Source organism: Hyla sarda, chromosome 2, assembly GCF_029499605.1.
Source record: "Hyla sarda isolate aHylSar1 chromosome 2, aHylSar1.hap1, whole genome shotgun sequence".
In the NCBI taxonomy this organism is placed as follows: Eukaryota; Metazoa; Chordata; class Amphibia; order Anura; family Hylidae; genus Hyla; species Hyla sarda.
The window spans coordinates 51,102,431-51,115,990 of record NC_079190.1 but is presented as its reverse complement, the minus strand read 5'-3'; the positions used below and the strand labels follow the sequence as shown (position 1 = coordinate 51,115,990).

The 13,560-nt window shown below is 42.2% G+C and overlaps 1 protein-coding gene across 1 annotated transcript in view; it reads left to right on the top strand.

The window, feature by feature from the left end:
* The window catches only part of MTMR6 (myotubularin related protein 6), a 48,444-nt gene extending 35,313 nt beyond the window's left edge, over positions 1 to 13,131 (top strand). The window contains exons 12-14 of the mRNA XM_056561775.1: positions 9,902 to 10,036; positions 10,115 to 10,241; positions 12,329 to 13,131. Coding sequence (XP_056417750.1) covers positions 9,902 to 10,036; positions 10,115 to 10,241; positions 12,329 to 12,583 — 517 coding nt within the window. The 3' untranslated portion in view covers positions 12,584 to 13,131. The remainder of the gene's footprint in view (positions 1 to 9,901; positions 10,037 to 10,114; positions 10,242 to 12,328) is intronic.
* Positions 13,132 to 13,560: the final 429 nt, after the last annotated feature.

Below are 13,560 nucleotides of genomic sequence, written 5' to 3'. Positions count from 1 at the left end.
ATATAATATATATAAAAAAATAGTAAAATATATCACTTTCGATAGTCCGGTAACTGAAAATCCAGAGATGTATTAAAGTCCCGTAACTGATATAGAATCCTGATATACTGGAAGGAATGGGTGGGTTCATATTTACCAGCTTGAATAAAGTCCCACTGTAACGTCACCTGAGGACAACTGGTGAGGTCCGATACATAGGTAGGTACATACCTACTGAGGAAAGGGCCGTGTTCTGCGTGTAAGAGCCCTGAAACGCGTCTAGGTGTATGATTTTAGCACCGATATCTCACTCACCTCTGAAGGATCGATTGTGGGTCAAACCAGCAATACCATCTAAGTCTACACATCCAGGCGGCGTTGCCAAGCGCCTGAGACGTCACACGCCATCAGGATACCACGAGGTCTGCACCGCTAAGATTCCAACTGCAGCGAAAGATCACGGGAGCGGCTATCATTCACACTGGTCTGTGGCAGGCAGACCGCCACGTTGACGCATGCCAGCGTCTTTTCACCACCCGAGATTTTTGGACCTCACCAGTTGTCCTCAGGTGACGTTACAGTGGGACTTTATTCAAGCTGGTAAATATGAACCCACCCATTCCTTCCAGTATATCAGGATTCTATATCAGTTACGGGACTTTAATACATCTCTGGATTTTCAGTTACCGGACTATCGAAAGTGATATATTTTACTATTTTTTTAATATATATTATATTTTTGTAAAAATATCGGTGTTTATATATTACAAGTATATGTCTAAGTAAATCTATTTCTTCTCCTCGGCACAAGGGCCCTGTACAACGAGGCTAAGTCATATCAATTGACATATTATATATATTTTTAATAAAATTGTATTCTATATTTGAAGCACGATCCAGCTATTTATTTGTATTATTATTCATCCATGTATCAGGTAACTGGTACTAGTCTTGAGGGGTTGGTTACTGTTTGAAAATATTGTTTTAGATTTGTAAATCACTTCTATTAAAAAAATCTTATCCTTACAGTACTTTTTTGGGGCTGTATACTAAAGAGAAATCCAAAAAAAGAAATGCATTTCCTCTGATGTCATGACCACAGTGCTCTCTGCTGACCTCTGCTGTCCATTTTTGGAACTGTCCAGAGCAGCTTATGCTTGCTATGGGGATTTTCTCCCACTCTGGACAGTTCCTAAAATGGACAGCAGAGGTCAGCAGAGAGCACTGTGGTCATGACATCAGAGGAAATGCATTTCTTTTTTTGGATTTCTCTGTAGTATACAGCCCCTAAAAAGTACTTAAAGGATTAAGATTTTTTAATAGAAGTGATTTACAAATCTGTAACTTTCTGGCACCAGTTGATTAAAAAAAAAAAAAAAGTTTTCCACGGGAGCACCCCTTTAAAGGGGTACTCCACCCCTAGACGTGTTATCCCCCTATCCAGAGGAAAATAAATCCTAGTTTAAAGGGGTACTCCGCGCTCAGCGTTTGGAACAAACTGTTCTGAACGCTGGAGCCGTCGTCAGGAGCTAGTGACATCATAATCTCGCCCCCCCTCATGATGGGGGCGGGATTATGACGTCACGAGCTCCCGGCTCCAGCGTTCGGAACAGTTTGTTCCAAACGCTGAGCAGCGGAGTACCCCTTTAAAAATGCTGCCAGCACCTGGCTAAAAGTGCGCTAAGAGCCTCCATTTTTTGACCGAGAGTGCTGCTGCAACCTTCTTTTTGTATTTACCACAGTAGCATGCAATTTTCTTTTTGTATACTTTGTATTTGCCGCAGCAGTGGGCACCTGTGTATTAGGTGGGTGTGCTGGCTATTTTTCAGTTTTTTTTTCTCCCTATACACAGATAGTGACCCGTCACTCATCGCTGGCGGGGCAGTGACCGCCCCTTTGACTACTTACCTGAGCCCTGAGTAAATCATAGTGGATCTCAATCACGCCCCCTGCACCTGTTTCATGCTCCCTGAGGTTAGGGACATAAACATAACATAAAACAGGTGACAGTAAAGTGTGTCCCAAACCTTTTCTGTATTCTCCATTAACCTAGACTGTATTGAATAGTATCAGATTTAATAGACCTTTTATTTCCCCCCAAAAAAATCACTGTTCACATATGGAAGCCATAAGGTGACAAGAAGAAGAGAAACATCTAACATTCCTAGCGAGTTGCGACAAATACATTATGACAATTTGCATTCTGTTGGTAAATCTCCTCCACAATTATTATACCAAAACGCACAATGAATAAGCTTGTTTATGGTTTCTGGCAGCAGCGTCATCCCTCATATCTTTACGGTCAATAGTATAATTAATACATCTGCAATAGATGTCTGATCCGTTACCGCCTAATAGGTCTCCATGAAGTGACCATGACGTGAGAACAATTACACCTCTCTTATAACATTGCTTATTGCTAAATTAAAGGACCAATTATATCTGTTCAGAATGATTAATGGCCTTCCCTTCACTGCTTTGACAATTGGCAGCAATTAGGCTAATGTACGAAAACCCTAGATTCTGGATTAATCACGGCTCGGATTAAGGTCATCCCGTCCCAGCCGGAGCATCGCTGGTTTTCTAATTAACTGGATGAATATTATGGTAATATAAAAAAATAAAAAGCTTTAGATAATCAGTAAAAATACAAATGCATATATGGAGTTTATTCCCCCACCTGCTGAGTTGGTGCCTTCACTTCTCAGTTAGGCCATGTTCACGCAGTAGAATTCTGGCGGATTTCCGCACGGACATTCTGCTGCAGCAGAGTCCCATAGATTTCAGATGTTTCTGCTGTGGAAATCCCCATTCTGGCAGCCAGTCAGCGCATAAGTTTGCCAGCAAACACGTAAGCTGATTGGCTGCCACATCATATTAGCTACAATTTACTCCAGAAACTGGTGTCAATTAAATTGGACATCTCCACTAGCCTATAGCTTGCAATCATTTTATTTTGTGGTACATGGATAGAAAAACATGTGCCAAATTTATGAATGTAAATTTATCGTATTCTTATGAACAGAAGGCTGGTGGAGAAAGATACGACAGAGTTTTATGACACCGTTAAGACTAAGGCTATGTTCACATGTCGGAATATCCACACGGAGTCTGCAAAATGATCGAACAGGTTCATTCTTTCTGTGCCGGAAACATCTGGCACAGAAATTCCTCCGTGTGCACAGGAGATTCCCATTGAATTCAACGAGACTCTGCTGCGGCAGAATTCCTGTGCAGAATTCCAATGTGGGATTCCGCATGGAAATTCCGAGGTGTGAACCTGGCCTCACAGTGTCACCTTGCTGAGATAAAGACACGTATGAGTGAGGGAGCTTTGCCCTTTAAATCTGGTATCAAGAAAGCAGTGGTATCAGTGTAGATGAGATGACAAGCTTATCGCAGGCATTATAGTGAAGATCGGCACAAGCTTCTTACCGCTAATGTGGCAGCTGGACAAGTCAGGGGATTTGTTGTTCATCTCCTACCTTTGCAGTATTAATGCAGCCTGAAACCATACACTAAACATATCTTAGGCTTCGCATTACCATTTAGCTCCATACGGGGAGATCATCAGAGACTTCATTTGGGGCCACATAATGATGCTGAACTGGTCTGTTGCACAATGGACACCAACAGATCCCATTGACTTTACATGGGGTGTCCAACGGGTTTCCGTCTGATGTGGTATTTATACGTAGGAGCCTACAAATGCCTCTGGAAGTATTTTGTTTTCTCCACTCCACTCTGCATTTTAAACAGTCTGTGAACGGAGCGGAATGGTGATGTGCACTTAGCATAATATGAAGGGTCCTATCACATGTATGTTCACACTCGGAGAGGACTTTACTCGAGTAATTCTGCTCCAAATCAACAATGAAAGTTCCATTTACTTTAATGGACTTTTCGCTGCTCTTTTTTTTTTTTTTCCTGATGAAATCCATTTCAAGCGGAATCCAGAAAAGTAGAATTGTACAGCCTCCTCCTTCATTCCTCTTCATTTCCGCATGGTAATTCCGCACTTATTCAGCTTGAATTCCGCACGATGGATAAAATGACAGAAGGCAACTATTTCCTGACCGAAAGTATTCCTTGTGAATGCCTCTTCAATTCCTCAGTGTGAACGCACCCTTAGTAGTTTGCACAGTATTTTACTGCAGATGCCTGAATTCTCACTTCCACGTATCTGGGGAATTTATCAAAAACCTGTGCAGAAGAAAAGTGGAGCAGTTGCCCCTAGCAACCAACCAATGTTTTCTTTTCAAAAATAAAAGGAACGAGGTGATTGGTTGCTATGGGCAACTGGTCAACTATTTCCCTGTAGAGGTTTTGATAAATCTCCTTCACAGACTTTACCCTGGGATCTAGTAATCTGTCATCCTGCATTGTAGTAGTTAAAGGGGTACTCCGGTGCTCCAGCATTCTGAACATTTTGTTCAGAACGCTCGGGGCCGGAGGCCGTGATCGTGACGTCACTGCCACGCCCCCTCGTGATGTCACACCACGCCCCCTCCATTCATGTCTATGGGAAAGGGGGGGGTGTCGGCAGATACGCCCCCTCCCGTAGACATCAATGGAGGGGGCGTGGCAGTGACGCCCCCCCTTTCCCACCACTGCCGGAGGAACCCCATTTGTTTAGAACACCGGGTGTTGCGGGAAATCGCAGGGACCCCAGCAGCGGCACCCCTGCGATCAGGCATCCTTTGGATAGCGGATAAAATGTCTAGCAGCGGAGTACCCCTTTAAGCTACATCCTTAGGATAAGTTCACACTGCATATTTTTCCAATAGGAACAATACACAGCAAAATATGCAACTAAAATTCTAAGGAGAGCATGTTGCTGTTTTTTTTTCTGACAATATATTTTGTTTTGGTTTTGGACACTTTTTCAGGCTCATTTATTCCCACACGTTTAAAATGTGCACCCCAAAAAGTATGTGCATTGCATTTCGTCGGCATTTATGTTGGTGTGTAATACGTACCATAATACCCTACAAAAATACTGTGTGAAAGACCTAAGGCAGACCTCACTTTGTTTTGACATGTATTATGTGCCGATATACAAACACACAAAAAAAATTCCAATATTTTTTATTGGGAATATATGCCATAGTTCACATATAAGTGCACCGTGCGTTTTATCGGCGTGTAACTCAGATATGTGGGAAAGTGTTGCTAATTCCTTGTGGAAAATGCACTGGAAGTTTAGGACGCGGATTGAACTGAATAGCAACAAAATACTTTTTCAAAAGAGCGAAAATACACCGCAAAAATCTGAGGCTACCTCGCTGCCTATTTTGAGGGGGGACAGTGAAACTGCTTTGAGGAGACCACCCAGAATTGCAATTAAAAAGTGGTCTGGGAGTGGTCTTCTGAAGCAAAAAAAACCCACTATGCATAATGTATGATAGACTGGAAAACCTGTCACCGAAAATCTGGTTTGGTCTTCTCAAAATGGTTCACTTGGAGAGGTTTCACCGAATATTTCCTCAGGAAACGTGTGAACAGACCATTAGGGCAGTGGTGTCCAAACTGTGGCCCTCCAAATGTTGCAAAACTACAACTCCCAGCATGCCCGGACAGCCGTTGGCTGTCCGGGCATGCTGGGAGTTGTAGTTTTGCAGACTTAAAGCGTACCCGTCAGATCCAAAAAAAAAAAAAAAAATTTAATATATCACTCAGTACCTAATCCTGACCATGTACATCTAATTTTTATGTGTCTAGCACCTTTATTTATTTTTTCATTACACTTTTAATTTAGATCACTAGTCTGAATTCCTCTCAAAGGGAGGGGGCGTGGCCTCACTGTGCAGGTCTCCGCCCCCTCCCTCAGTATGCTGTCTGCTCACATCTCCCCTAGCATTAGCAAAACTACAACTCCCAGCTTGTCCTCACCGACAGTAGCGGGACACAAGCTGACAGTGGGAGGATTTTTCCCTGCGCTCACAGCTGTCAATCAAAGAAGTGTGTCCATGACATAGGTGATGACGCATGGACACAGCAGGACTGGTATGTGTCCAAGCAGGCAGGAGGGTGGGGCAGTTGTTTAACTGGCTATTTCTGTATGAAATACTGAAAATTTTCCAATAAAAGCAATTGCAAAACCTATTGGTTATACATGCTTTACAACATATCAAAAACATTTTTTTTTATCTCACAGTGCCAATTTAAGGTAGGAAGACAATGTAATAGAGCAGCAGGAAATGCTAGCAGAATGCTTAGTGTATAGGGAGAGGTATAAGCAGTAGAAAGAGAGAAGTGCTCATGGATGTATAGGGAGAGGTATAAGCAGTAGAAAGAGAGAAGTGCTCATGCCGCTGTACAGAACACTGGTGAGACCTCACTTGGAGTATTGTGCGCAGTACTGGAGGACGTATCTCCAGAAGGATATAGATATTCTAGAGAGAGTTCAGAGAAGATACTAAACTAGTACATGGATTGCAGGATAAAACTTACCAGGAAAGGTTAAAGGACCTTAACATGTATAGAAGAAAGGAGAGACAGAGGGGATATGATAGAGACTTTTATATACATAAAGTGTTGGACATTACGCGACAGAACTTCCGACAAGGAATTGGATTCAGGTTTTGATAAATCTCCCCCTAAATGTCTGCAGAAAGTTGCTGTAGATATTAAATACCGATCCTGGATCATTTGGAATGGTGCAAATTCGGCAATGCAAGAAGTTCCATTGCGAATAGTGTTATTGTTGGAATAAGCATTCCTCAATTTTTTGGCTACATTAACACCACATCTGGGGAATACCTTAGGCGCATCTGATAGGGTAATACACCGTACACCATTCATTTCAGTGAGGTGACTGAAGTTAGCTATAGACTCTGGTTGGATCACTTTCCCACCATATCCAGTTTTTGAACCAGACTGAGAAACGCAGTCTCAGTTCAGGCTCTAAGTGAACGCCGAGTGCAGCAGGGAGATTGCGGGGGCCCCCAGCGGTGGGACCCTCTGCGATCAGAAATCTTATCCCCTAAGAGGTCTGGGGGCGGAGTACCCCTTAAAAGGAGTAGTACGGTGGAAAACTTTTTTTGTTTAAATCAACTGGTGCCAGAAAGTTAAACAGATTAAAACATTTTTTATCCTTCCAGTACTTTTTAAATTATTTTCTTTTTGGAACACAGTGCTCTCTGCTGACATCATGACCACAGTGCTCTCTGCTGACATCTCTGTCCATTTTAGGAACTGACCAGAGCAGCATATGTTTGCTATGGGGATTTTCTCCTACTATGGACAGTTCCTAAAATGGACAGAGATGTCAGCAGAGAGCACTGTGCTCGTGATGTCAGCAGAGAGCTCTCTGTTCCAAAAAGAAAATAATTTCTTCTGTAGTATTCAGCAGCTAATAAGTACTGGAAGGATTAAGATTTTTTTTAATAGAAGCAATTTACAAATCTGATTAACTTTCTGGCTGGCCCCAGTTGATTTAAAATAAAAAAATAAAAATAAAAAGTTTTCCACCGGAGTACCACTTTAAGCACACCAATGTCAATATGCCATTCATGCTGCTGCATGAGAGAACCCCACAAGATTTGGTTCTCTCATGCAGTGGCCTTGTTTGAAGCCACTCAGATCTCCGGATTTTCCCATCTAAGGGTGTATTCACACCACGATTTCATCATACGGCTGCCGATTCCGGTGGGGAATTTTCGTATATCCCTGCCGGACCAACGCCGCATCCAGAGGCGTAGCCTTTAGCTTCTGGGCCCTGATGCAGGATCTGCAACAGGACCCCAAATGCCAATAATAATACTGGTCTCTGAGGCAGATGTGCTTTGGGTCCACCTAGGCACCAAGGCCCCGATGCGACTGCTACTTCTGCTACCTCTATAGCTACGCCCCTGGCCGCATCTCATTCAGATAGTGACTCCGTTCGACTAATTTTTGCACCGCATACATTTTTTTACTGAACTTAAAACTGCGGTATACCAACAACAAAACCGGGTGTGACATAGGTAAATAGGAGATAAATGTTAGGTAATATACTGATTTAGTATTATTTTTGGAGCTTGGTCTCTTTAAGCCCGAATTGACACAAGTTGGTTTAGCAGCCGTTTTACCACTGTGCCGAGCTGTGATGCTGTGAGCAGATGTGCAGCATTACTCAATGTTGGCTTATTAGTTCACATTGCACTAGACTCTGTTCACACTAACACCAAACATAGCGACTGGTACTTTTAGCGGTTTCTCTATTTATTTCAGGGGTAAAAATAAATAGCAGTGCTAGCTTTATTATCATTATTTGCTATTACAGCCATAATACTTGTGTACCTAGAAGAGTTGTGAATTTAATTCTTCATTGAAAAAGCAGCAGTAACTTGCACTTGTATCAAGGATGCAAAACATATATATTTTTTTTTATAAATAACAGTCCACATCACTAGTTGGTTATATCACAAAGTCCATAACTCAAGACATACAGCAACTGATATTCAAAATGACACGTTCATGCAGACCATATATACTTTACAGAAATGGTAGGTTCTGATATGCACACATAGTCTATAAAGTGGGTAACTCTAGCATCAGTCTTTACAGAGTTTGCTGTTTACAAGGGCAGCTTCTGATAGAGTCCACAATTATGCTATAATAATTATACATGCTTAGGTCCATATATAATCATAACAGTATGAACAGCATTCAAACAGTCAGCGTGAAGGATTCCTTTCAGCTTCTTACCATGCCCTACGCGTTTCTTGAATTCATATACAATCATCAGGGACTCCGGTGGAAAACTTTTTTTTTTTTTTTTTTATAAACTGGTGCCAGAAAGTTAAACAGATTTGTAAATTACTTCTATTAAAAAATCTTAATCCTTCCAGTACTTTTAGCAGCTGTATGCTACAGAGGAAATTGTTTCTTTTTATTTTTATGTCCGTGTCAGGAACTGTCCAGAGCAGTATAGGTTTGTTATGGGGATTTTCTCCTGTTCTGGACACAGTTCCTGATACAGGCAACAGGTGTCAGCAGAAAGCACTGTGGTCAGACAGAAAATAAATTCTAAAAGAAAAGAATGTCCTCTGTAGCATACAGCTGCTAATAAGTACTGAAAAGGTAAAGATTTTTAATAGAAGTAATTTACAAATCTTTACAAGTTTATCTTTCTGGCACCAGTTAATTAAAAAAAAAAAAATAAAGTTTTCCACCGAAGTACCCCTTTAAAGCAACAAACTATATAGTTGTGGTGATCAAATTCCCTGATGTCAGCCCTCTGTTGACAGTTGACGACCGACATTAGTGTGGTTGGAATGCCACAACTATATAGCTTGTTGCTTTATTGCCCCTGATGATTGTGTATGAGTACAAGAAACATGCATGGTAAAAGGCTGAAAGACGTCCTTCAGGCTGACTGTTTGAATGCTATTTAAGCTATTGTGATTATCTATGGACCTAAGCATACATGGTTAATATTGCATAACTACATACTGCCCCACTAAATAAAAGCTGATGGTAGAGTTACTTACTGTTGCTGTAGAGGACTTTGCAATATAATGTATGGTTTTGTTGTATAAAGTGTTTTTGCATCATTGATATTAGGATGACACTACAAACTTTAAGCACATAGGGGGAGATTTATCAAAACCTGTCCAGAGGAAAAGTTGCTGAGTTGCCCATAGCAACCAATCAGATCGCTTCTTTCAGTCCTCTGAGTAATGAAAGAAGCGATCTGATTGGTTGCTATGGGCAACTCAGCAACTTTTCCTCTGGACAGGTTCTGACAAATCTCCCCCATAATATCCTGTGAAATATAAGTCTTATAGACAATAAGGTCCATATTACCAGTCTATCATTTTTATAAACCACATCTTATAGATCCTTCGCAGGTCCACTACCTCTACACGCGTTGTCTGCCGGATTGATGCAGTTGAAGTAAGAAAGATAACTTTACCTCAATATCTTATTTCTGCAGATTAAAGGAGAAAACCCATTCCCTATGGGCTCATCTTCTGAGCGAGCGAAGCAAGTATCAGAATCCTATATTTGACTTACACTCCTTGAAGAACCAACCTGTTGTAGAACCAAACACCATCCATTTTAACTTCAAGTAAGCTCCTCTTCCATCTATCACACTTCAGATCACTCTTACATAGATGATATTTGTATTATTCTTATCTATACACAGGTTTTGGAGGAACATGTATCACCAGTTTGACCTAGTGCTGCACCCCAGGCAGTCTCTCCCCAATCTGCTCTTGAAGATATCTTCTGGAAACAAAGACTTGGAGGAGGAACTGAAACAACTTCAGCTGGTAAGGTTCACGTATGTATAAGTATGTGTGTATATATTAGGGATCGACCAATTATCGGATTGGCCGATATTATCAGCCGATATTCACTATTTTGTAAGTTATCTGCATCAGCATCTAACCTTGCCGATTAATGCGTCCAGCTTGTGCGCCCCCAATAAATATATTTGCGTCCCGGACATCCCTATGTCTCGAAAGATGTTTTCGGGACACAGGAATGCCCCCGTCGACTCTCTCTACGGCCCCGCGTTAAGTTTAAAAACGCAGGGTCCGCCGAGAGAGAGCGCATGCCGGGACGTCACTGACGTCCCGTGCGTGCGCCCATAGCAACGGAGGCACGGAGGAGCGGAACATGGAGGTGGAAGACGTGCGCTGGCCAGCATGGTAAGTGACCAGCGGCACATCAGCTTCGGTGCTCAGACCACCGCTCCTCCGGTCCCAGCACTGAAGTGGGGCAGTACACGGGCGTACAGCCTCCAGCCATACACTGTATATGGCTGAAGGCTGTATGTCTGTGGGGAACTATACTGCACCTAATGTGGGGAACTATACTGCACCTAATGTGGGGAACTATACTGCCAACCTAATATGGGGGGAACTATACTGCCAACGAAATATCGGCATAAGTTATCGGCCTGAAAGTTCATAGGTTATCGGTATCTGCACTAAAAAAATCAAATCCCTAATATATATATATATATATATATATATATATATATATACATACACATATATATAAATATATAGCTAGGGCTACAGCTGTTGCAAAACTACAACTCTCAGCATGCCAGGACAGCCAAAGGCTGTCTGGGCATGCTGAGAGTTGTAGTTTTGCAAAAGCAGGAGGCACCCTTATTGGCAAACATTGCCTTAGAGTTATACTGTATTCCTTTGCCACCATTGTGCGTATCCGGTCCAGCTACGGATAATAGGGTCTGTAGTTCCCAATAAGTTACCTGTTTTCTTGAGAGCTGACATACGCCATTGGTGTAAAAGTTGCAAACTTTTGCGCAGTGCTCTCACTTGCGCAAAGCACAGGAAAAGTTGCAAATTTGTGTGCAGAAAAGCAATTGCTTATTTTCCAAAATGCTGTAAATGCTTATTTTTGCTAAAGCTGACACAAAAACTACTCACTGAGGGGTCAGTTACATGTTGCACATGGAAATCTATGGAGAGGGAAGGTGGGAAAAGGGAGATGAGGGGAAGTGGATGAAGAGAACCAGAGGCCGGTGTTGAATTAGCAGCGTACACTGCTCAGTACTGCTCTATAATGTCCTCCATGCTGCTGCTGAGAGTGTATTATAGAGATATAGGGAAGCAGAATCCCCTCCTGTGTGGGGGCAGTGTATGGAAGACATTATGGAGGCTATTCTCCACCCACTAGCTCAAGGACAACTTAAAATTAGAGATAAAGCCTGCTGAGGGGAAAACGAATGAAAGATACAAAAAATGGTCAGAAATATTGCTAATCCTCATGTATCATGTACACACAAAATTTTATCCTGAAAACTTACCTGTAATCACTGGTATGCTTGTGCACATATTCGTGTGAATGACCATCATGAAATATTCCATTTTACTCTTCTTTTTCTTTAAAGGGGTATTCCGGGCAAAAACATCTTATCCCCTATCGAAAGGATAGGGGATAAGATGTCTGCTCGGGGGGGGGGGCGCCGCTGGGACCCCCTACGGTCTCCCTGCAGCAGCCCGCATTTTATGCGTAGCTGCGTCTGAAGTTACGGAAACCTCTGGGCTTCCGAGACGGGGACGTGACGTCATGCCACACCCCCTCCATTTATTTCTATGGGAGGGGGCGTAACGGCTGTAACGCCCCCTCCCATAGACATGAATGGAGGGGGCGTGGTGTGACATCACATCCCTGTCTCGGAAGCCCGGAGGTTTCTGAAACTTCAAACGCAGCTACGCATAGAATGCGGGCTGCTGCAGGGAGATCGCGGGGGGTCCAAGCGGCGGACCCCCCGTGATCAGACATCTTATCCCCTATCCTTTCAATAGGGGATAAGATGTTTTTGCCCGGAATACCCCTTTAACCATATATTAAATTTTTATTGGTTTTTATTTTCTTGTAGAAAATCAGTAACATTACGAAAGAAGGAGAATACGCCAGCAACAGCTGCATCAGCACCCAAGTGTCCCCAAAGCTGAAGGAGTCTTCTCATTACAAGAAGAAAAAAGTTCTAGACCCTCTGCAGGATCCTAAACAAACCGTAGAGGGCAGCACCACTGAAGACAACCGCTATACCGACTACTCCCGGGAGATTACCAAGGCCGAGCCCTCCATCGTCAGCCTAGAGTTTGGCGTTGCAAAAATGAGAGTTAGTTAAAGTACGACCACAATGAATATGCCTCATGTGTTTGGAATGACCATAGGGCACAGGGAGCGCCTCTGTCTTACGTATGACTAAGCATGGATAGTGATTGTCTATGTGAGAAGAAGAGGAAGAGGATAGGAAAAAGAATAGGGTGAATATGATTCTTAGACCAATGGTAACAACCAATGAGCAGGTCATTGAGGGCCCTTATAGGATGCTGCTACTATACAGGGTTAGATCCATGAATGGTATATGCAGAAGGGTTCGGACCTTGCTTGAAATTTCAGACAAGTGAAATATAACGTGTAGATAATAACGTTGCTGGATCCATAGAGAGACACTTTATTATAACCTATATGTCCTATTCAACAGGTTCTAAAAGTTATTTTTATGGAGCCAATTTTAGGGCCCCTGGCGAGTACCTCTGGAGTGTGTTTCACTTGTCCCGATAGCTATGTACATATGATGTTTTATATATTGCTGTGTAATTGTATTAAAGGGGTACTCCGGTGGAAAACCATATTTTTTTTTTTTTAATTAACTGGTGCCAGAAAGTTAAACAGATTTGTAAATGACTTCTATTAAAAAATATTTATCCTTCCAGGACTTATTAGCAGCTGTATGCTACAGAGGAAATTATTTTCTCTTTGAATTTCTTTTTTTTTTGTCTTCTCCACAGTGCTCTCTGCTGACACCTGATGCCCGTATCAGGAACTGTCCAGAGCAGGAGAAAATTCCCCATAGCAAACCTTTGCTGCTCTGGACAGTTCCTGACATGGGCAGAGGTGTCAGCAGAGAGCACTGTGGACAAGACAAAAAAGAAATTAAAAAAAAGAATAGAATTTCCTCTGTAGCATGCAGCTGCTAATAAGTACTGGAAGGATTAAGATTTTTAAATAGAAGTAATTTAATAATCTGTTTAACTTTCTGGCACCAGTTCATTTAAAAAAATTAAGTTTTCTACCGGAGTACCCCTTTAACATAGGAAG